The sequence below is a fragment of the Fundulus heteroclitus genome, chromosome 20 (genome assembly GCF_011125445.2).
Source record: "Fundulus heteroclitus isolate FHET01 chromosome 20, MU-UCD_Fhet_4.1, whole genome shotgun sequence".
In the NCBI taxonomy this organism is placed as follows: domain Eukaryota; kingdom Metazoa; phylum Chordata; class Actinopteri; order Cyprinodontiformes; family Fundulidae; genus Fundulus; species Fundulus heteroclitus.
Window position 1 is genome coordinate 18125839 of NC_046380.1, and position 22830 is coordinate 18148668.

The following is a 22830-nucleotide window of genomic DNA, read 5'->3' on the forward strand; positions in this document are numbered from 1 at the left end:
GGTAGCAGAAAAGCTCTGCTGCATTATGGGTAATTATATGATGCGTCATAAAGTCCCGCCTCCTCGCTGTGGTTGGTCCAGCCAGTTTTGGGCCGGAGGGAATGGAGCCTTACCAGACTGATTCAGGAGAGGTGGCAGCATCATAAAGAGTTCATCAGGGACAGGGAAGCTGATCCAAGTTGATCCAAAAATAGATCATTAATTAATCATGCAGCAGCTTCTGAAGAGTTGAGCTTTAGGTGGAGGTTCCCCTTCCTGCAACACAGCAGCCCTCAGCATATAAACTTTAGATCAAAACATATTCCTGTGCAGTAATGGCCCAATCAAAGTTTAGACCCAAATACAATTGAGAATCTCTGACATGAAAAATTAATGTTTGCAGACACCGTTCAATCTGACTGAGTTTGAACTTTTTGGTAAAGAAATATTACCAGATATTTTAGTCTCTGGATGCATTAAGCTGTGACAGTCATACCCCCAAAAGACACTGAACAGTAATTGCAGCATAAAAGCATAACACACTTTCCAGATTTTATATTTCCTTACATCTTGTCAATCGGGTATCATTTATGTTCCTCCTTCACGTTTATGCAATATGTTGTGTTGTTCTATCTCTCACACTCTTATTAAAATACATTAATTATGCATTTGTAACGTGACATAGTGTGGGTTAAGTTGAAGTTCTCTTCATTAAGCCCTATTTTTAATTATATTAATTTGTCTAATTTTGACAGCATTTAATGTTCAACTGATGTGCATTTTCATTGTGATGATGTGTGTTGTAATTTATTTTTCAGAAACTTTATAAAACCACAAAGTTGTAAGGGTGGGGAATACTTTTCTGCAGCACCCAATAACTTTATAAGCCATAGAAATATAAACAAAATGTTTTGTCAGTCATTATCTAAATACAGTTAAGCTGAAAATATTTATACTGCTGCCAGGCGTAGGTTTAAAGTTGTTTTCATTTAACAGTTATTTTTAAGAGAGCAAAAATGAAGGTTTTTATTTACATTTTGACGAAAACAAATGGCACAAAATATTTTTTATACCCTTCTCAATAAACTGTAGATTTTTTTTGACATTTTTATAATGTTAAAGCAATAAACCCCTTTCCTATAAGTGGCGACCAGCTTTTGTCTATGGCATGTTGATGATTTTGCTTCAGTGATGCGCGAGTCTTTAAAATTGGGAGGTCTACTTACCATCACCCTAATCTTTAGCTCCCTCCACAGATTCTCGATCAGATTAATGTCTGGCCACACCCAAGATATTAATATCACCTCCACTCACAAGAAACATGGTAAACTTAAAAGATCACTTTGAACCTCTAAATCCTTAAATAAATTTGGGCTTAGCTGTAAATATTCTAATTAAATCCCAATAAATGGATCTATACTAGCAGTCAAAATTGCGCCAACATGTTGCAAAGCCGTTCTCCTTGGAGCTCCTCTGATTATTGAAAGTGTCTTCGGTGTTAATCAGCGCGTGCCCTGCGTGTGCTCTCTGCAGGAGAGCGAGGATGCAGTAAACGTCCTCGCAAAGGAGAAGGACGTGCTGGAGAGGGAGAAGTGGGATCTGAGGAGGCAAACCAAAGAGTCCACGGAGCAGGCCAACGTCCTGCGCTCTCAGATAGACATGAAGGAGAACAGGATTAAGGAGCTGGAGGCTGAGCTCAGCATGGTGAGTCATCGCCATCGCGGACACTGCATGAACATTAGCAGTCACACAGAGATCACGCCATCGGTTAAATATTCTGCGTGGATCCGTGCGCCGTGCAAGCCGCAGAGGGACGCGGTGGAAACCTCTCCTCTAGGTTTAAAGGAGAAGTGTGTGTGCTTTTATGCTGCGGCGTGTCAGCTCCTCCTTGGTACAGCTGTCACTCTGTGTGCCATTAATCTCTCCTCCCGTCGCGACTCGCAGCCACCCACAGATCGTCACATCAAGCCGCAGTGCAGATCAGATTTGTTGGCACGTCGCTGCCAAATCTGTAGCTAAATATCATCCTGTCGACTCCTATTTTCTTTTCCCCCTCTTCTTCCTTGGGTTCATCCGAGCTGTTTCGATAATAAAAACATTTAGAATACTTGGAATATTGTAACTTTTGTTTGTTTTTGTAAAGAGTTGCAAAGCCAATGCTTCACATCTTTCTTGATTATTGCGGCAGCTTTTTTTTATTTATCGATCTTTTGCAGAGAAAATGTCAATTACCTTTGCTCTATGACTCATTTAGTTATTGAAAGGTTCTAATTCAGACGATGAACCAGTTTTGGATTCTTATAATAAATAACTTAGTAAATAACCAATCATGGTACTGAGAAATGTGTAAATACATCTGGTAATTTTTCACATTTTGCAATGTTACAGATTTAAATGTCAATGTCTTCTGTGAGGATTGTATGTGACACACCAACAAATAGTAGTGTAATTTCATTGAAGAATTTAATTGTGAAATAAAAGGAATTATAATAGATGGTTTTCAGTAGTTTTTATTTTTAGCAAAAATCCAAAAATGAGGGAAACGCGTTTGTATTGAGCCTCTTTCCCGCCACAACTTCTAGATAAAGTCTAGTGCAACCATTTGCCTTCAGGAGTAATTTAGGAGTTTAATTTAATCATATGATGAAGCCAGCTGCTCTGTGAAGGTGTTGTAGATCTGTGGGAGAACATCGGAGAACAAACAGCATCAGGAACACAGCAGACGGGTCAGGGAGAAAGTATAAAGGGGAGTTAGGTCATTAAACAACATCCTAATTTTTGGACATCTCACATAGCAGAAAGCCAATATTACACATGACCTTCAGCTCGCCCTCTCCATGATGGCACATGGTGGCGGCTGCATCATGCTGTGGCGGCAGCTTTCTGCAGCACGGACAGGAAGCCAATCAAAGTTCACTGGAAGATATCTGGGGGTTTGAAACGCGGCCTTGGGATCTTTGTCTCATTCCTTCCCTCTTCTCTCTCTGCCTGTTTTCTTCTCTAATTACCGTCCAACAAAGGCCACTAGTGCTTCCAGATCTTTATGAAAATAATAATTAGGATGGCTTTGTTATATTTATAAAAACAAGCTCCGTAGCGGCGAAATGGACCTCCAACCTTGCACACTAATTAATTTAGTTACAAAGACGATTTTATCATTCTGTGGAGTGGTTAGATTTGTTGTGTTCATATTTAGTGGACCTTGTACAATCCGAAAGGTTCGCCCCAGTTTTTTCTTTTGGTTTTGAATCTTTATATCACCATGACATGGGTGTAATCATTTTTGTGTGTTTTTTTGTTTTGTTTTTTTAAATAAAGAAACCGTAATGGCTTGATCTCTATTTTGTATGACGGTTGTACTTTAGTTGAATTAACGGCTGTTAATATTTCTTTTACCCAGAATAGAATCTTGAACTGTCAAAATTTCAAAGTTTTGACAATTAAAGATTAATATTCTGTGAGACTTTAGGGCAGGGGTGTCAAACATACGGCCCGCCGAACAATTTAGTCCGGCCCTGTGGCTAAATGCATATCATTATATATATATATATATATAAAAATAGATTTTTTTTTTCCTTTTTTTTTTTTTTTTCTCCAGTGTCCTGTCTGGCAATGTGGCAATAAGATGCCACAAAGAGCTCATCAGATTTGACTTTCACAAGTGGACAGGATAAAAGGAAGAGAATGATAAAACAGAATGATAAAAAAACATGTACTTCGTTTAATTGAAAATATGCAGTTCCTATATTGTGTTTTAATTAGCAGATTAAGCTTCAGGTGTGGAAAAATTCGAATAATTTCTTAATTTTTATCTGTTTGATGTATTTTGTCATGCAGGACAGTGTTTTTAAGTTCCAAAAAATGTGAATAAATGTTTTTCAACATTGTATAATCACTGTGATCAGTTCTTATGCATGATGCACTTAAGTAAATGTTTAACTGAGTAAAAGTATTGTTGAAATTGCACATACTTTTCTTAAAAACGCTGAGGTTATTCATAATATATTGTGTAAAAGTGAAATTAATTTAATATAAAAATCAACAACAAGTCCACATTTATTAGTTCTATTTAACCTTGCAACGAGTTAACTCGTGTGGCCCTCTTGAGATCAGATTAAGCTGAATGCGGCCCCTCAACCAAAATGAGTTTGACACCCCTGCTTTAGGGTATAATTGAGTGCATTATAGGTGTTTGGGGGCGTTTGAAACCTCCATTTGGACTGATATTAAAACAACGTCTTCTGACATTTTTCCCCATTTTTCCGCGCATGATGGTCCTCTAGGCCAAGCAGTCTCTGGCCACGCTGACGAAAGACGTACCCAAACGGCAGTCTTTGGTGGTGCAGCCGGAGCCGGTGGTGAACGGCAGTCAGGAGTGGGTGACGCAGGTCGACCTGCCGCTCACGGCCGCCATCCGTCAGAGCCAGCAGACGCTCTACCACGGACACAACGCAGACAGGCAGGGTAAGCCCCCTCCGTCGCTCTGTCCTGCAGCTTCTTCATCTCGCTTGGTGTTTCTTTCAGTCAGCGAACTAACAGAGGGCTTTCTGGAGGTTTCTCTAACCTGTGGGGAATTTTCAATGTGTGCGTGTGTGTGTGTGTGAATGTGTGTTCAGCTGTGGTCAGGATCAGCCCCTGCCACACTCGGCAGCCCTCTGTGATCTCTGATGCCTCAGCAGCTGACGGGGACCGCTCGTCCACGCCCAGCGACATCAACTCGCCTCGCCATCGGACCCACTCCCTCTGTAACGTAAGAGAAGCCCAGCCCGAGTAATGTCCCAGCTTTTCTCTCAGTGCTCCCCTCTCCTCGGTTTGCGTGTCTCACTCTGTCCTGCCAGCTGGATGGGTCCGGCCTGCACGCTCAGTCAGTGGTGATTGACTCATTTTAGACAAAACTTTTTGATTTTCGAGTGCTTTGACTTATCTGTTTTCTTGTTTGATCCATTTGTCAATAAAAAAAACGAATTTTGTAGCTGTATGATCTGCAGCAAACACTGTGCAGTGCTTTGAAAATGTTTTTCAAATGTTTTTTAACACCGTTCTCCCCCCAAATTATCAGCATCAAAGATCAGTTTAAAAAAAAAAGATGATTTCATTTAATAAGAGAAAACTGCTGTTAAAGTCAACCTGATGCAATTGGCCCCTTCCTTTTGAAGAGACCTGTAGAGAAAAAACATAAACAGAACCTGTCTGACAACACGAAGTGGGGTAATAAAAAAACCGAGAGACAGCCTTTACTCCACAAAGCAGGAAACATTGAACAGGGGGGGACTTTCTTAGGAGTGGCAGGTTTCGTAAATTCGCTCCAAGACTCACCCAGTAGCTCACAAAATAACCCAGAACAACATCCAAAGCGCTGCAGGGCTCTCTTGCCGCAGTTGAGGTCATAGTTCATAATTTAATAGTAAGAAGAAGACTGGGAGGAAAAATACTGCTGATGGAAATGAACACAGTCTCATTTCACACTGGCTGAAAAAAACTTTTGTCTAACCAGAAAAAAAACTAGATTTCTTCTCATTATATATATGGTGAAAAATAACACACTCTCAATAAAAAAAAAACACCACACAGACAATGAAATATTTTAGTTTATAGTCAAGAGCTGCACTGCTTCTTCAGGACATACTAGAATTTATGGGAACATGAATTCTGCTGTTCACCAGAAAACCCTGAAGGAAAAATCGACCCATCGTATCAGGATTACCTGGATTATGCCAGCAGCACAATGGCCTAGTCAAAGGTCTGGAATTAAATCTGACTGAGATTCTGTGACATGAGTTTAAACAGGCCGTTCATGTGAAAAGAAATCGATGACATTTTATTTTACAGCAGTGACATTCATATAATAGTAATAAACTACGCTATTGTACAATAGCTACAGGAGTCTCAATAAGTCCCTTAATCTGATCAAATATTTATCCAAAGGATGAAATTTTCCACTTCTGATTGAAAAAAAAAAAAACTATCAGAAATGTGGATTTAAATGGAAGCAGGAAGGCACTATCAGGCAACATGCATGTATGTTGGTGTTCAGGGGTGTGAACTGACCCAGAACCGGTCAAATAAATGGCTTCTTTATACATTTACAGACACTAAAATACAAATATTCCCATCAAACTTCATTCGGTAGCTAGAAGAAAGGCCCGTGTCTGTGATTTTTACCCTGACTCACCCGTTGCCCTTTATCCCCCTTCTGTCCACTCAGTCCATGGAAGACCTTGAAGACCAGAAGCGTAAGAAGAAGAAGGACAAGATGACCCTGGGATCTCTGTCGCGGGTGTTCACTCGAAGCAAGCAGCGCAAGTCAATGGACCCCGGCTTGTTTGATGGTACAGCCACCCCTGATTATTACATAGAGGAGGATGCCGACTGGTGAAGCTGAATGCGTGTGTGTAGGTGTGTGTGTGTGTGTGTGTGTGTGTGATTCCTGTGGATACCCCATTGCTTCAGCTGCGTGTGTTTTCGGGTGTGCCTGGAGGATGAATCGTAATGAAAACAAAGAGACTGCTGTCCCCATAAATGTACAGTATACTACTCAAGAAATATGTATGTTTGTAAATTAAATATATATATTTATAGTTGTACATGTATGCATATGTATATATGTTTACATGCATATAAATATATATACGGGGTTATTACAATGTGTAGACATGTTTATGCTGTATTATCTTCTAACTGTCTTAATGTTTTATGTTTTTTCTTTTTTTATATAAATAGACACTTGAAGGACTGATGTTTATATGTACATATAGGAGCTATTGTGAAAATAGTGTTTAAATGTTAATGTTATCTGGGTTTTGCTACTCTATAGTTGCTTTCATGGTTTTGCCAGTTTTTAATCCCTTTTCTTGCAACACATCAGGAAGGATTGCCCGGTTAACCTTAAAGAAAACCTTCAGTGGAGTTTATAGTTTCTGTTCATCTGTTACTGGATTGTCATCATGCTCATTCACTGCATTTTACACTGTGGGCAACAGGAAGGGGTTTTTTTTTTGTGAAGATCTCCTGCATTTTATATTAAAAATGATTAGGGATGTCCCAATCAAGAGTTGCTTGTTCGTGATCCAGTTGTGAGGAATTTCAGATTTAATATTTGCCAGTACAAATTCATAACTTCACTTAAATCCCCGGAAAGTCTCAGACACATCAAAGCAGTAATAAAAGTAGCGGAGCACACTCAAAAGGCACTGCATTGTGAAAAAAAAAACAGACAGAGGAGCATATTTTAATACAAGAGATTTCATTCTGTTCACACACAAATGCCAGACTAAAACCAATGAGTTATCATGCAGAAAGTGAAAATCAGTCCCATGCAAGTTAATCTGCAAAAAGCTTTAACCATTCATGCTATAGCAGGTCTGGTAGTGGAGATGAGCTAAGCACAGGCTGTCATATGCATGCAAAATGTGGCAGGTCTGCACATTTCTAGCATGAAGTAATGGTATTTTCCACTTCTGACAAACTTTACACAAAGTACCACCTCAGCAAATACCAGGTTCCTCAAGTACCACCATCTTGGCCGACATTTGACAACAGCATCACAGCAGGACTTTGTCACCAAAACAAAGAAAAAGAGGAGAAACATTGTTGTTTGTTGTTAGTTCTTACTGGTTAAAGAATGCATTTTAGTTATACATTCTTTCTTTTTATTTAAAAGTTGAACTGTTCTATATAAATATACATATAATGGTACAAATACTATATGTAGTATACTATATATATACTATATAAGTATATATAAAGTTACAACTATTAGCAGTACGGTACCTAGAAGCTGGAAAGCCAAAGCAAGGCTTGCAGCCCTGATCTCAAAATCTAATATGGCTGCCCTTTTCTACTACTACTGATTATTTCTAACAACAATCCTTTTAGGGCACCTTTATTATGTGCAGCTGACATAAAACCATAGATGACCATAAGTGACCAGAGAGAACAAGAGCAGCTACGCTCATATCGATACACAAGATCAGATCGGGACATCCCTAAGCATCATCTAAACTACTGGCAGACCAACAGCCTTTTTTTTAATGGAAAGCACAACTGCACTGAGTTAAAGACACAAACACAAAGTTAGCTTTCAGAGCCATGCGCTGGTGGCCAAAGTTGAAAAGTCATCGCTTTGAGCTCCATCATTCTGTCGCTGTTAGAAGCAGCCATTTAACACTGTTAATGTCTCACTCATTTCCAGCTGAGCGCTTTCTAAAACGTGCCAATCTGAGACTAAGGAATGTGCTTTAAATATATGCATGATCCCTCTGTGTTGCTTTGATTAGACATCCATTCATTTCCTGTCAAATTAAGTATCATAAAAACATCCTTCCTGGATTACTTTTCCCTTTTGTTATAACAAACCTTGCATTACGAATGCCTGCCCCCCCCCCCCCTCCTTATAAAGAATATTCCTGTTTTTGTTTTTCCCCTCCTTCCTCATTTCCTGCAAATGTGGCTCCAATAAATATCTGTTCAAATGCTTTGTAAATCAGGATTATGATACATGTGCAAAAAGATGAACTCTATTGAAGTATTTTATTTAAAGAAAGAAAAAAAAGATTAGGAAAGCAGAGAGGTAATCCCTGATATTTATCTGCTGCAACTGTTGCAGTCAAATGTCGAGGAGGTTTCCAAGTGAATTATGAATGAAACGAGAATCCTATTTTAAAATAAAACCAGAAAGTGAACACTTTGTGGCAGTTTTTCTGTTCCATGAGTAATCCTGTTCCTGTGTCTCAGTCTTAACGTGTGTGTCTCCTCCCGCTCCTCCTGCCATTCCCCTAATGGCAGCTCTCTCCTAAACCAGTGAGTAACTCCTCATCTGTGATTACCAGCTGTCTGTTTCTGCACTTCAGGGATTATTCATATGGCTCATGTCCATTTAAAAAAAAAAAAAAAAAAGTTTGTGTCGCTGTTCCTTGAAGAGAGGAGAAAGAAGGAAAAAAAACTTTGGAGTGACGATGGGATTTGCATGCAGCCCCCCTGTGTCAGCATGTGGAGACGAATCGCCCTGGATTCGTCGGTTCACTATGAGTCAGTGTTTTTTAGTCTTTCACAAAGACGGTTAATGGGCAGAAGCAATGAGGTTTTATGAATGATCCCTGTGTCTGTAATACATTTTTCTTAATGGTAGTAAGTCCTGTCATTCATCAGGTAGTTAATGATGCTTAACAGCTGTTCTTAACATCACAAATTGTACAGTCAGGAGTGAATTTGAGCACAAATAAATCTAAAAGATAAATCTAGCTGCATCCTGACAAGTTCAGAGATATTTTCTCCCTTTCTTTTTAAATAAGCATTGCTTGCCAACTTTAATGCATACAAAAAAAAGAGAAAAGAATATAAGAAGCAAAATGTTGTGGCACCATCTGGTGGATATATGGTGTAAGTTTTGTATTTCACAGAAACATTTTCATTTGGTGAGGTTACCATTACGGGTGCATCTCAGTAAGTTAACACATTCAAAAGTTGTACTTATTTTAGTAATTCATTTTGGAAAAGCAAAAATATTTACATTACAAAACTTTGCCCAAAATTAGATCTCATTAAACTGGAATGTTACGGAAGATAAGTTTGATACAGAAATGTTATTTTACGCCTTGTGCAATCATGTGGAAGAATGCTGACATGACAGGTTACTGCAAAAGAAGCCGAGGACAACACATTAGATGAAAGTTGAGTGGAGGGAACATGTGTGGCAGAAAAAGATGCACAAGCAAAGGGGGAAACTGCCACCTTGCAAGAGTTATGAAGCAAAGATTTAGGACAGATTCACAAGTTGTCGACTGCAGCGGGAGTCAGTGCTTCCAGAGCCACTAAGCATCGACGTAACCAGGACATGGACCACTGCTGTTGGATTCCCCCATGGTCCGCCTCTGCGCCACCAAAGACAGCTTCTGTATCTTATCTGGGCCAAGGAGAAAAAGGGCATACAGGTGCTCAGCGGGAATGGACGTGTTGGATTTAATTTACAAGCCGAGGTCTCAGAGTCTGCCGGAAGAGTGAAGAGACACAGAGTCCATGCTGCCAGAGGTCCGGAGTAAATATGCTGAGGAAGATTCTCAGTCATCCAAGTCATGATCAATCAAAACAAGTTAAAAAAACAAAAGAACTGGACTTTTTTTCCGAAGTTTGAAGACGTTTTGCTTCCCTTCCAGAAAGCTTTCTCAACTTAAATGTCTGGAGTACTGTGAAGCTCCAAGCTTTATATATTGCCCAAAAAAAGGCCTTGTTTTGGCTTAGATGACATGCAAATTAAACCGAAACTAATTCACCCCTTTGCAATGGGGAGTCGTTAGGGGCAGGTGGGTTAGGTTAGGTGACCCTAAGCAAACAGGGCTGGCCTGAACCTAACAGAGAATCTGTCTGGTATCGTCAAAAAGATGAGAGACACCAGAACCAACATTGCAGATGAACTGAAGGCCTCTTTTAAAGCCACCTTGACTTCCCGAACACTTCAGTAGTGTCACAGGCTGATCACCTCCGTGCCATGCCGCATTGATGCAGTCATTCATGCAAAAGGAGCCCCAACCAAGCATTTAGTGCAGGACACATGGACATGCTTTTCAGTAGACCCAAATTTCTGCATGAAAAATCTTAAGCTGTATTCTTATTTTCAGAATTTTGGGTTGTCAATAACTGTCAGCGTGAATCATTGAATTACAACACATAAATGTAATTAATCAATTGAATATATGAGATACACTTTTTAAATGGATTACTGGAATAATTTTTTTAAATGATTGTCCTAATTTACTGAGATGCATCTGTCCATAGAAAGAAAAACATTTCTCTTTAAAATCTCTAAACCAAAGATCTTACTTTAAGCCTTTAGTTGTCTTTTTTTTACTGTGATATTCTCAGGATGTTTTTTTTTTTTTTTTTTGGACCGACTCCAGATAAGTCACTCTTTTTGATTTGTATATCCCTCTGATCCCAAACCTCCCCTGTATGCCACGCCCTAACTTCTGACCAATCCAGACTCTGACACACAGCACAGCATGTCCGACGGAGAGGAGCAGCTGGACCGTCTCCAGCAGGCCGAGCTCACTCGCAACACCTGCATGTCCCTGTGGAGGGCAGGGGCCGTCCAGGCCTGGATGGAGGTGGTCATGGGGATGCCCATGTACATCCGAGCTTGCTCGGAAAATGTCAAAAGTGGCAAGGTACGCCTTCTCTTACACTGTATGAGGGTGCTGAGCAATGTTAGCACATAGGCAGAAATGGGTGCTGCCTGGGCTTCTTTACGAACTGGATCTTTGGTGTTTAGGTGCTGCTGAGCCTGACAGATGAGGATTTAGAGCTGGGTCTGGGTATCAGTAATCAAATTCATCGCAGAAAGGTTAGACTGGCCATTGAGGATTACAGGAGAGCAGAAGGAGAGCAGGGGTGAGTAGAAGCTTTTGTCCTGAAAAGGGACGTGTCGTCAATTGCAGAATTCGAAGATAAAATCAACCTTCAGAAATACTTTTACTCAAATAATTACTTACATATGGAGGGGCGGTAGCGTCAAATTGTCTGCGGGACCCAACATTTCCAAACCCCGCATGTTCCATGTCTGATGGAAGTTCAAAGTTTAAAAGGGTGAACTTTTCTCTATTGTGTTCAGCCTTCCTGTTATTGCCGAAATTCTTCCCCTCGGTTGCTCTCTTGCAGCCGAAACTAATTGGGGTTTCGTCTCGACCTGTCATAGAAAATACAGTTTCCTTATAAATAGCTTCTTTATTCTTTGTGCTTCTTCTGACTTTAATTTTTGTCACATAGCTGATACTGAAAATAGCCGAGTTTGAGTCCACTTTACCCAGTGACAGCCTCCAGAGTTTTGTTGTCCATGAGACCTGTTGACGTTTCAAGCGTACATCCATTTTCTGTACCTGCATATTCCTTGCAGAGGCTGGTTCCTTTCTTCAGTGGTGGATGGGTGAGAGCATGGGTCACCAGTCCATCACAGGGCCGAACGGGACAAACACATCAGCACTTATTGCCAAGGGCTTTTAGTGAGACCAATGTTATTAGATTGTAGGAAAGAGTACCAAGAGAGAATCCACACATGCACATCGAGAATGTCCATATTTCATGAGGAAAGCCCCCAGACCAGAGACCATATTGCTGCCAGGCTTTGCTAACTGCAGAGCAGCCTCTGAGGTCAACTTGTGGGAAAATGTCTGTTTCTGACTGGTCACCTCAAAATCATCCTTTACAGGCAGATCATTTATCTGTGCATTCCTAACTTTGGGGATTAAAATATTTAATATTAAAAGGTACTTGTAGAGCCAACAAAGTGTTATGCATTTTAAATTTAAGCAAAACTAAAGAATAGCAAATTTTTCCATTATTTAGAACAACACTATTTCTTCTCTAAACTTTTTCATCCGTAATAAATAATTCAATATTATGCAGCATGCTAGCTTTGATTTCTGCCCTCTGCCCTTTACAACGCTCTGGTTTGAATATCTGGCTTCATGCATGAGATGGAATGAATGCGTTAATCACGTTTCTGTGTCTTATCGTCTTTCAGACTATCAAAAGCGTCTGAGCTGGACCACCACTGGGTGTCGACGTCATGGCTAAGTGACGTAGGCCTGCCTCAGTACTCCCAAACCTTCCAGAACAATTTGGTGGACGGACGGGTGCTGAACTCGCTCAGCCGCAGAGACCTGGAGAGATTCCTGAACATCAGCGACCATTTCCACCAGACCAGTCTGCTTCTGGCAATCCAACTCCTGCAGATGCTCAGCTTCGACAAAGAGGTCAGATCATGGACAATGGGACAATGGCTCACTGTTGGTGTCAATATCAAAAATAAAAAAAAAACGCCTTAAGGATTTAATGTTTCATTAAACCTTATGTTTGTCTAAATGGGCTGTCTTTTGAGCAATCATTTTTATATATATATATATATATATATATAATCTGTTTAATGAAACATTAACCCTTAAGGTGTTTTTTTGTTGTTTTTTTTACATTCACATTTTTGTTTGTCAGATGTAACAAAGGAAATCATGTCAGTTTCACCGAAGCATGATCAAACAAATCATATATCCATTATCTGTTATACAGGAAAAGATAAGCGTTTGGGTATAAAGGGTCACCATATTTTCTTTTCTTTTCTATTTTTTTGATCAGGGAGAAAAATACAAAATTCTTTCTGTACAGTTACACACAAATAAATAAACCTGCACAAGGATCATCATCCTAGTTCCAACAGATCAGAAATAACAGAGTAACAGCAAAAAAAGAAAAGAAAACAAAGCCAAAGTGGCTCAGGATGGCACACACCTTGCACAACGACAACAAAATGTATTCTCCCATCTATTGCTCTCCCTTTCATTTAACAGCATGTAAAATATAAACTTTTAAACAAATCACTGCCACATTTTTCTATCAGGATCCTCTCACAACAGTTTTTAGTCGTCCCACTAGTTAATAGTGCTACTTCAAGCCGTGTAACAAACCTAATAAAGCAGTTCAGGTATTCTATGTTCGAAGCATTTCTGAAATTTCTCTGAATGTAGTTTCAAAGCAAATATAAATGTCTCCATTATGTAGATTTCATGGACAGTTCCTGGCCAGTCTTCCAGTGTTGGTGGACTGGGTTGTAGTCAGTTCCTTGTTACAGCTTAGTTCCCTCCAATCAGTAATATCTTCATCAAATATTTGTCTATTGTCTGAATCTGCAGGACTATGGTACACAAGTACAATGAGCAGGCATCAAGGGGAATAGTGAATTAAACACTCATGGACGTCTCACTAGTATGACCAAGGTTTCCATCGCTCCCTAATTACGTGTTAGTGGTTGGTTAAATCTGAGCCACACATCCTCCAACACCACTTTGATGTCTCTTCTGGGCAGCGGAGGTCGCAAAGAATGTCAATGTACTTCCAACCAAACTCCTGACGATCATCCTCAGTTATTAGCAGATCCCCCTTCCTTTCCCATCTACTTTTAATATGCACGGTGTCCAAAATTAAAGAGTCTTGGAAGCTTTTGTACAATCTAGATACTAGTTTACATTCAGTCGCAGATTCATAAGCTGAAACAAGAACCTTCAGGACATCATTTCTCAGTTTCTCAGTACCTGTGATGGGTCACTATATTTGAATGACAACTAGGGCTGTGTTAAAAAAATCTATTTTCCAATTCTCATATTAATTCCTGAAGATCCATTCATAAAACCAAAGATTAATTTTTAAAGAATACATTGCCACTGTGAACCTAAATATGTGAGCCGGAATTTCTGCCTCAAAGTTCGCTCCGGGAGGTGAATTTTTAATGTCATATTTTTAATAATGCACCAGGTTGGTGTCCATATAGCAGCTGTAGATGTCCGTTGTTTTCTATGTTGAATCTGTTTGGGTATTCTGTCCCACAGCATGTTTGTAAAAGTAATTCTCTCAACATGGGAGAGGGTTTGGTCCTTATAGCCGCCATTAGCTACCAATACCTTATTATTTTGCAGTTGAATGTTACTAGTATCAATATATTGCATAACTACACAGTCATGTAATTCAGGTAACAGCTAAAAAAAAGTTTTTAATACCAGCAATCCAATTTGAGATTGAAAAGAATCGATTCTAAATATGGAGAATTGGATTCGGATCGATTCATGAAATTTGAATCCATACTCAACCCTAATGACAACGTTGCTTTTCTTTCTTAGCTGTTTTTTTTCCCCACCTTTTCTTAGGCCCTGCAATTACGGCGCTTAAAATGTGAGCACGAAAACCGGGACCCCCTTGTCTGGACCTGTCACAGAGTAATGAAGTGGATCAAGGACATAGACCTCAAGGTAGGTGTAGCCCAATTTACCCATGCTAGCAATGCATTTAGCCGATTGGATGAACTTTTATTGCCCTCAATGCCTACATAAGTTTACATGTTCAGTGGCTGAGATGATAAAGCTATAAAATAAAGGTCAGGACACTGAAAAGACTCTAAAAAAATGAAGTCTGATCCAAATTACAGTATTTAGCAATACCATTGCAATTTTCCTGATATTTTCCATTCGGGCTTTTTAGATAATAGCTTTGTAGTTGTGATAAATTTATGTTGCTGATAGTGTTAAAGTAATGATAAAGCTTTTATCCAGTCTTTTCCATTGGAATACCGCTTCTCTTATTCCAGGGACTCTTGGTGAAGATGGTGGCATAAATATAATCTGAAACAGTTTTTAAGTAAAAACATGGTCAGAAAAAGAAGGGAAAAAAACAACAGCAGGGAAAGACCAAACCAAGAATGAATAAAGTCAGTTTAAAGTTAAATATATATGAGGGAGATATGGTAATAAAAAAGTGCCGGAAACAGACAAACTGCAAATCTATATTTCATATCCATCTATATCTAAAGTGGAAATGTAAAACATTTTGTGGCCCCCAATAAAGAAATACTACAGGTCGTCTCTATTTTAAAGCTTCTTTTCCTGGTGTCGGTTTTGATTTCTCTGTGATTCCTGTTTCTCGGCTTCACTGACTCCTTTGTGTGACTCATACTTTCCTTTCCCCGTTTTGCTCCGTAGGAGTTTGCAGAAAACCTTCAGGGAAAAGGCATTCATGGTGCAGTGATCGCGCTGGACCAGTCTTTTGACACAGAGGCCTTGGCCAAAGCTTTGGGGATCCCCGGCAACAAACACATGCTGCACAGACACCTGTATGAAGAAATGAAGTCACTCTCTGCCCCTCTCAGGTAGCAGAAAAAACTCCCATAGTCCTAGTTGGAGACATTCTTATTCCTCCCTACAGGAAATAAACGGTTTTATTATTTTATTAACAACCCGCCCAGACTGAAATTTGTCATACATCCTGTTGCGTTCTTAGGAGCGAGATCTCGGTCACATTAATGACCCACATTCTGTTTTCACACCTTGTGTTTACAGTAATGCAGAGCAGAGCGCTGAGGTTATCAGTTCCTCTTCACCTGTGGCTGTTAAACGCTTTGCTGATGAAAGGACGTCCATCAGAAGATTAGGAAAGGTATGTTTTCATTCCTCACCTATCAGTGAACAACTTGTCCACCGGTCTGAAGTCCAAAGCTTGGGTTATTGGTTCCTTTGTGCTTGTTAAAACCGAAACGTTGCTAATAAACAAATGAAACAGGAGCACGAGGGAAAGACAGAACATTGCAACAAACAGCTGAATATGTCTTATCTATTTATGTGCTCTCTTTTTATCTGTTGTACCAGCAAACGTGGCAATATCCTATCAGCAGTTGTTACTGAGATTCATCTGATATTAGGAGATTATCTCAAGTCCCGAAAATAGCCGAAATTGAAAGATTTGAGGCAAGTTCTTCATTTTAAGTGCAGATGCCATCTGCAAATGCACAGCATGTGCTTTTTATTCTTTCACTGGACAAAAACCAAAGACTAAAAAAAGATTAAAACAGCATAAATTTAACATCATGGCATAAAACCAGCTAAAAACTAGTTAAAAGCCGATTAATTTAGACTAATTGCGCTAATGAATAAACGAGAAACAAACATATAACATTGTTTATGAAGGTCGTTTTCAGCTCCTCCAAATACTTCATTGAGTTAGTAATGCCCTTTCTGTGCCAAGGAGAATAAGAAATAAGCATGCAAGGACTTTGTGCTATTTAAAAAAAATATTTAAGTGAAATAAAAGGGGGGAAGCTTTAAAACCACTCAAAACCCCTTTGCTCTGTGAAGGCTAACTACTCCCTCTTACATTTTGCTTGAAACATCAAATCGGTAAACAGAGGGATTAAGCTATTATCAGATACTTCAGCTTTTTAATGACCTTCACCATTTTGCTAGCACTTCGTAAATCTTTTTAGGCCACGTAAAGCTGATGAGATCACCCACTCTGCTGCTCAGATGAGCTTCTACGTGACACAGTGTTTGCAAACAAAGACTTCCCAGGGCTGGGGGCCGGTCTTTGATCCCACTGTAATGGTGAAATGCGGGTGAAGCACCAAATGCCGGGTGGAGGCCGGCAGACTTATGCTAAATAAAACTGTAACAACAAACCTGAGGTCCAAAAATCATACAAAAAAAAATACAGAAACCGGGGTGTGGGGAAACACAAAACCTAAAATAGGTTAGAAAAGAGAGAATGATTGGCAAAGTCGTATTTAGTGAAACTTGTTTCCACAGCCTCTGATAACTAGTATTAGAGCAGTGGGAGATCCTTGGAGCAGGACAACTACAAGAAAAGACGGATTTCATAATCAAACCCAAATTGAACACAAAAACGTAACATGTTATCACCTAATTGCTTTTATCTAAAACAGAAAAGTCAAAACTGTCCTGAGGAAAATATTTAGAATCAGCTGATTTTGTAGTGTAGTGTAGAAATGGGATTTTCCTTTCAGCCAGCCGACTGGTGGTCTGTAGCAACAGGTTTTGGGGGGAGGGACTGCATGGAGTCTGGAGGGTAAACAATGAAAACGCTTTGATTTTCTGCTTCGTCCTTCTAGAGTCCACTGAGGTTACGGGCAGACAGCCACTCGGTGGAGCGCGGCCTGGGCTTCCACGGCAACTGTGGCTCTCTGCCCAGAGAGGCCAGAGTGCACGCCGTGCCCCGGGCCAAAGGCAGCCCCATGCACACCTTCAAGAGTGTTGAAATCACCAACGTGTGAAGGAGCCGTCGAGATTCTTCATCCTATGTTTACGCTGCTGTTGCATTGTAGCCGTTTACTGTTGAGAACGACCAGCACTCGTCGATGTCTTTTAGAGGTGTGTTTAACTTTATGTGATAGATCCGATCTACCTTTGTTTTCACCTACGTGGGAATGATGCACTTCTAAAGACCTGATGTAGCTGTTGTAAAAATAATGAAGAGCTTAATGATTTCATTCTTTGTTTTGTTGTTTTTTTTATTAAATGTTTTGAGGTTTGTTTGTCAATAACAAAAATGAGCATAAATTATTAAAAAGAAGGCTTAAGATCAACTCAGAACTGCACTCGGTGCCCCTTTGATGCCTTATATAAAGTCTCATGGTCTCCTTAGTGTTTATCTCCATTTCTTTATGTGAACGGGGTTATGCCTTTTGGTTTACATACAAGTTGTACATGTTTATATATTCTTAATACAAAAATCAAGGAAATGTGTGTTTGGTTGATTATTTCTTTGGTGTAACAATGCATCATGGCCGGAAACCTCATACTGTTTTTTTTCCCCCTTCATATGGTGCCATATTTCCAGGAAAAATCAATTTGTGGATGGAGCAGCAGAGTTGAGTTTGTAGGTAAGACCCCTTGAAGGACTGAAACTTTTAGAAACGAGACATATGCCAGTCTTACGATTTATTCTTTTAACAGAACAGCCCTGGCACCTTAATGGTCGCCAGCTTGGTCACACCCTAGTGTGGGATGTCTTTCTATTCCTCAATAATCATTTGTCTCAAGTCAACCAATGCGGTTACATCAGTCACTCTGGCATGAACCCAAGTGAAACCCAAAAGTGTTCAGTGGGGTTTAGATCAACCCTGAACATCCCTTCACTCCCCAATTTTGGTGGTAGAATCCAAAAATCCCTGCTCTGTAGGGGTGAACGTTGACATTTTGAAACTACTGTTTGAGATGTGGGACTGCTACTGGTTGTCATCTTGACATCATTCTCCACTGAATTTGCCTCCGCTGATAACAAAGCTTGTTTTTCCATTGAGGGAGATGCTGTCCCACTCCATCACACTGCCTCCAACAAAATCTCTTACAAGGACTGAACCCAGTTGCTCAACTTTGCTGCTTTATCTGACAAACACACCAGATAGCATTCGTGCAAAAACTCATTGCATGTTTCTTTACAGATGAGATGCATATTGATATCATTCAAAAGCACAGGAATGCGGGACTTCAAAAACTCCCCTCTGCGTTGGAGGAAGAAAACTTAACAGAATATGCTGAAAGTAAAAGAAAATACAGCTAAAACCATTTTTTTTTTTAATTTCCTGATCCTGTTTACATACAAGTTGAAGTTAGCACTTCCAAGCACGCAGTGTTTACGATCTGGCTATACTGTATATTGATCATGTTGGTAGATGTTAGGGCCTGTCACAGTGGTCACTAGTTTTAAATATTAATGCTGCTCAGGACATTACTGTTGAAGATTACTAACCATTTTGGTAAATTTATTTTGGAAACCGCCAGCATGTGACAAAGAGCTGAGATGTCTGATCTAAACGTTTGCCTATTTAAACAAACTGAAAGTAGCATGTAGAAAACATTAGTTACAGGACTAACCCTGTAGTTCTGCTGTTTTTCTGCAGACCAACACCCTGTTGACGTGGTCCATGCTCTTTGATGTTTATTAAATACAATTTTCAAACTACAATATTTAAATCCACCAGAGTTTAAAATACCAAAATGTCAAAACAATGAGCATTCAAGCATAAACCTCTTAAGATGTATTTTCTAGAAACAGAAAGAATAAAATCTACAAGGCAATTGTAGTTTTTGTATTGTAATTGTCAAAGAGCCACATTTAATCATCTGCATCTTATATTAATTTATATTTGATTTTACATTTGTTTTTTTTACTTGTAGAGCAGTGATGCAGCTAGAGTCCTGAGATAGTTTTTGAGACGTGAGCAAGTAGCAGCATCCTATATAAACGGGTTGAAAATAATTAAGGGTCTTGATGTGATTATATTAAGCTATTTTTTCCCACCTAAGCCCAGTAAGTAATGTTATAGTATTGAGAACACAATCAAGATTTCAAACTTAATCAGCAGTCAGAAGGCCAAAACATCTAAAACTAAAAGTTATACAATCTTTAAAAGAAGTGCAACAGAGTAAATCAAATATGGTCCTAAAACCACACAAATTGAAAAGCTAATAAAAAAAGAAAATGACATGGCCTGACGCAAGTTTAACAAATCCTACATGAAAATCTGAAACTTGAAATAAAATGGGTGAACCTGTTGTCAAATGTACAAAATATATCATCATATACTAATTCGTCAGGAGGTCTTCATGAGTGACATGAATTTGTCACCACAAGTTTTCCGTAGTAGTTTGGTACACACAGTCATCCCTCATTTCCTATTGTTTTACAACAAATCTGTCAAACTTTCATCCAGTCACCTTCAACTGGCCTCAAGCAAAACGTTTCCAGGCTTTTTCTGAAGGTCTTTCAATGTTTTTCTTTGGACTTAGCTTTTACTGTGTGACAGAAGCCTATTAATCTCAAGGGAAGAACCAGTGTTTTGTCTGAAGATAACAAAACCTTGTACAAAAAAAATCAATCAATCAAAATTTACTTTAATATTGGCAGAAATATTAATTCTAAAGGTACAAAATTGTAGCAGTGTTTATTGAACATCAAGCCCTGTAACATCTCTGTAGCATGTGTGCCTCTTTCGACACCCTCCTGTTTTGAATAGTGCATGCTCATTGGGATGAAGAGCGTGCAATTCACAGCGTTCTGCTGAGTCTGCACAGTGTACATTACTCAGTTTGTAAGAAAATACTCTACTGTATTCTGTGATCTTCATGGAAAGCAATCTATAGAACATGAACATTTAAGAAGCCAAAGTAAAAAGCAAAACTGTTGATCAAGGCTAATCTGAAAGGAATGGAGATACTAGTCTGGTTTCTTAGAAGCAAAGCATAAAGTGTAAAATGACAAACTATTTTTTCTAAAACTGTCATAGTCCACAATCTATCCAATACATTAAAGCCAATGATTGTGTTTTGCACAAATGTAAATTGTTTTACAGTTTTCTCTTTCAATTCAATGCTTGTCACCTGTTAAATTTCACAGTTTATTGTTTGGTTCTCAAAGTTATAATGCATACACCTGAATGTTCTTTACATGCCTAATAGAAGCGGCGCTGCTGTTTCATTAATAAATACATTGAGTAACTGCATGGTGGTTGTATATTTGTTTAAAAAAAAGAAAGAAAATTTTAAAAATAAAGAGAGAAAGATGTGTTCTCATCCCACAGAGCGGTTTTCTGTTAGTCCAAACCCCCTCATGTTTTGCAGAACAGGTTTGGCTGCCAGATTCTGGGTGTCGCCTCCAGTCACTGAGCAAAAACTGTTTAAGCAGGAAGATCAGACATGTTGAAGCCTGTTTAGAGGAAAAAAGGAAGGATTTTACGTTGTGTTTCTTTATACACACAAATGAACATGAACTATGACTTCTTTAAACTGTCAACAGGTCTCCAGATTCCATTTGTTCATGCCAACGTTTAGGATGGAGTTGTTACTTACTCTGTGTATGCTCACCACTGCTTTTTAAAAGATAAATCCCTTGAAAATTGGAAAATAACCTGGGGGGGGGAAATGTATTCAGAGGTTCTTATTCTCTGTATAAAGATATCATAACATGAGCAGTTGGTAGCACTGTTGCCTTGCAGCGTAAAGATTCTGGGTTTGAATACCACCCTGGGGTTATTTCTGCATGATGTTTGCATATTCTCCCCATGCATGCATGTTCTCTGTCAGAGTACTCCAGCTTCCTCACTCAGTCCAAAAATATGACTCTCTCTCCAAATTGGCCTTAGGAGTGTGTGTGTGTGTGTGTGTGTGTGTGTGTGTGTGTGTGCGTGTGTGTGTGTGCGTGTGTGTGTGTGTGTGTGTGTGTGTGTGTGTGTGTGTGTGTGTCTCTGTGTTGCCCAATGACCTCAAGCCCCATGACCTCCAGAGACAGGCACCAGCCCCCTGCAAGGACAATGAAAACAGACAATGGATGGGAGTTTGCATATGGGTCACTGTTTTTCAGGAAGAAAAATTGTAGCCCAGTTTGGTTGGGAAGACGACTTTTTGATTTTATTTTTATTTTTATTTTTGGAAATCCAACATAACATAAAGAGCCACTTTGCAACTGATGATTCTTCAAAATGAAAGTATTAAAAATATGGTTTGTAAAAATATTTGATAGGCTTTATCCAGAATAATTTTGCATTTCTAAAGTCACGTCTAAGTTAAACCTTTCAACTTTGTCTAAAACTGCATCTGGTGAAAGAATATCAGTGTTTGGTCATAATTGGCCATAAAAAAAATCTGCGTCCAGAAGATGCCTTCACTTGCCACTTTGCTTGTTACACTTCTGCTTGGACCCTCTTTTGCTTTCAAAAGCAGCTTAGTTCTTTGTGTCATAGATTCAGCAAAGTTTCAGAATCATTACTCAGAGATTTTATTCCATCTTGACCTGATAGCTGCACATAGTTGGTGTCGCTTTGTTGGCTTCACGTCTGTGATTGTGAATCTCCAACATCATTTGCCATTTGAGTAGATGTTCACTGGACCAGCTGGAGAGGATTTGACTTTGATCTTCCAACAGGAAGTTGCTATCAGTAGATGGTTACACTGGGGTCATAAAATGATGGACATGGTCAGCAGCAATTCCTCAGTGCTTTTTTTGGTACTGAGAATCTCAAAGTCTCACTGATTTTTCTGATTTACGATATAGCCAAATGAACGAGTGTACCTAATGAAATGAAAGCAGACTGGTGGGATGTTTTCACCCAATGGTTTATGGACAACTTGGAAGACTGAACTCCATATTTCTCCATTATCTTGTTTCAGAGGTTAGAGAAGACGCGGCTGTATGCATCTTGAGGTGACTGTCAACATGAAGCAACAAACTTCTGTTTCATGCATTTTTGAAAGGGGAATAAATCTATAAATCCTATCCTGTCTGTTTTGTAGTTCAGTTGTAATCCTGAACTACTTTTTGCTTTGTTTGAATCTGAGCTGGCCTTTAGTTGGGGTTTGATGGGTTAAAGGTTTTTCAGTCTGCCAGGGTGAGTCTGGTTTGCTAACCTTTCCTTTTTCAGAAATACCGCTGCCTGATACTATGTAGCTTAGAAAGGGGATAACGTAGATATAATATTTAATTTGCAGACATTCCTATTCTCCTCCAAGCATTTAAATGTGATCTGAATTGTAAGCA

At 39.3% G+C, this 22830-nt stretch overlaps 1 protein-coding gene across 1 annotated transcript in view; it reads left to right on the forward strand.

Annotated features, from left to right (window-relative positions):
* kaznb (kazrin, periplakin interacting protein b) overlaps positions 1-20800 on the forward strand; it is a gene marked incomplete in the record, with an annotated part of 138442 nt that extends 117642 nt beyond the window's left edge. The window contains 11 exon segments of the mRNA XM_036151379.1: positions 1513-1683; positions 4263-4443; positions 4596-4729; positions 6185-6308; positions 10954-11138; positions 11243-11361; positions 12491-12722; positions 14661-14762; positions 15489-15655; positions 15846-15942; positions 17408-20800. Coding sequence (XP_036007272.1) covers positions 1513-1683; positions 4263-4443; positions 4596-4729; positions 6185-6308; positions 10954-11138; positions 11243-11361; positions 12491-12722; positions 14661-14762; positions 15489-15655; positions 15846-15942; positions 17408-17569 — 1674 coding nt within the window.
* Positions 20801-22830: the final 2030 nt, after the last annotated feature.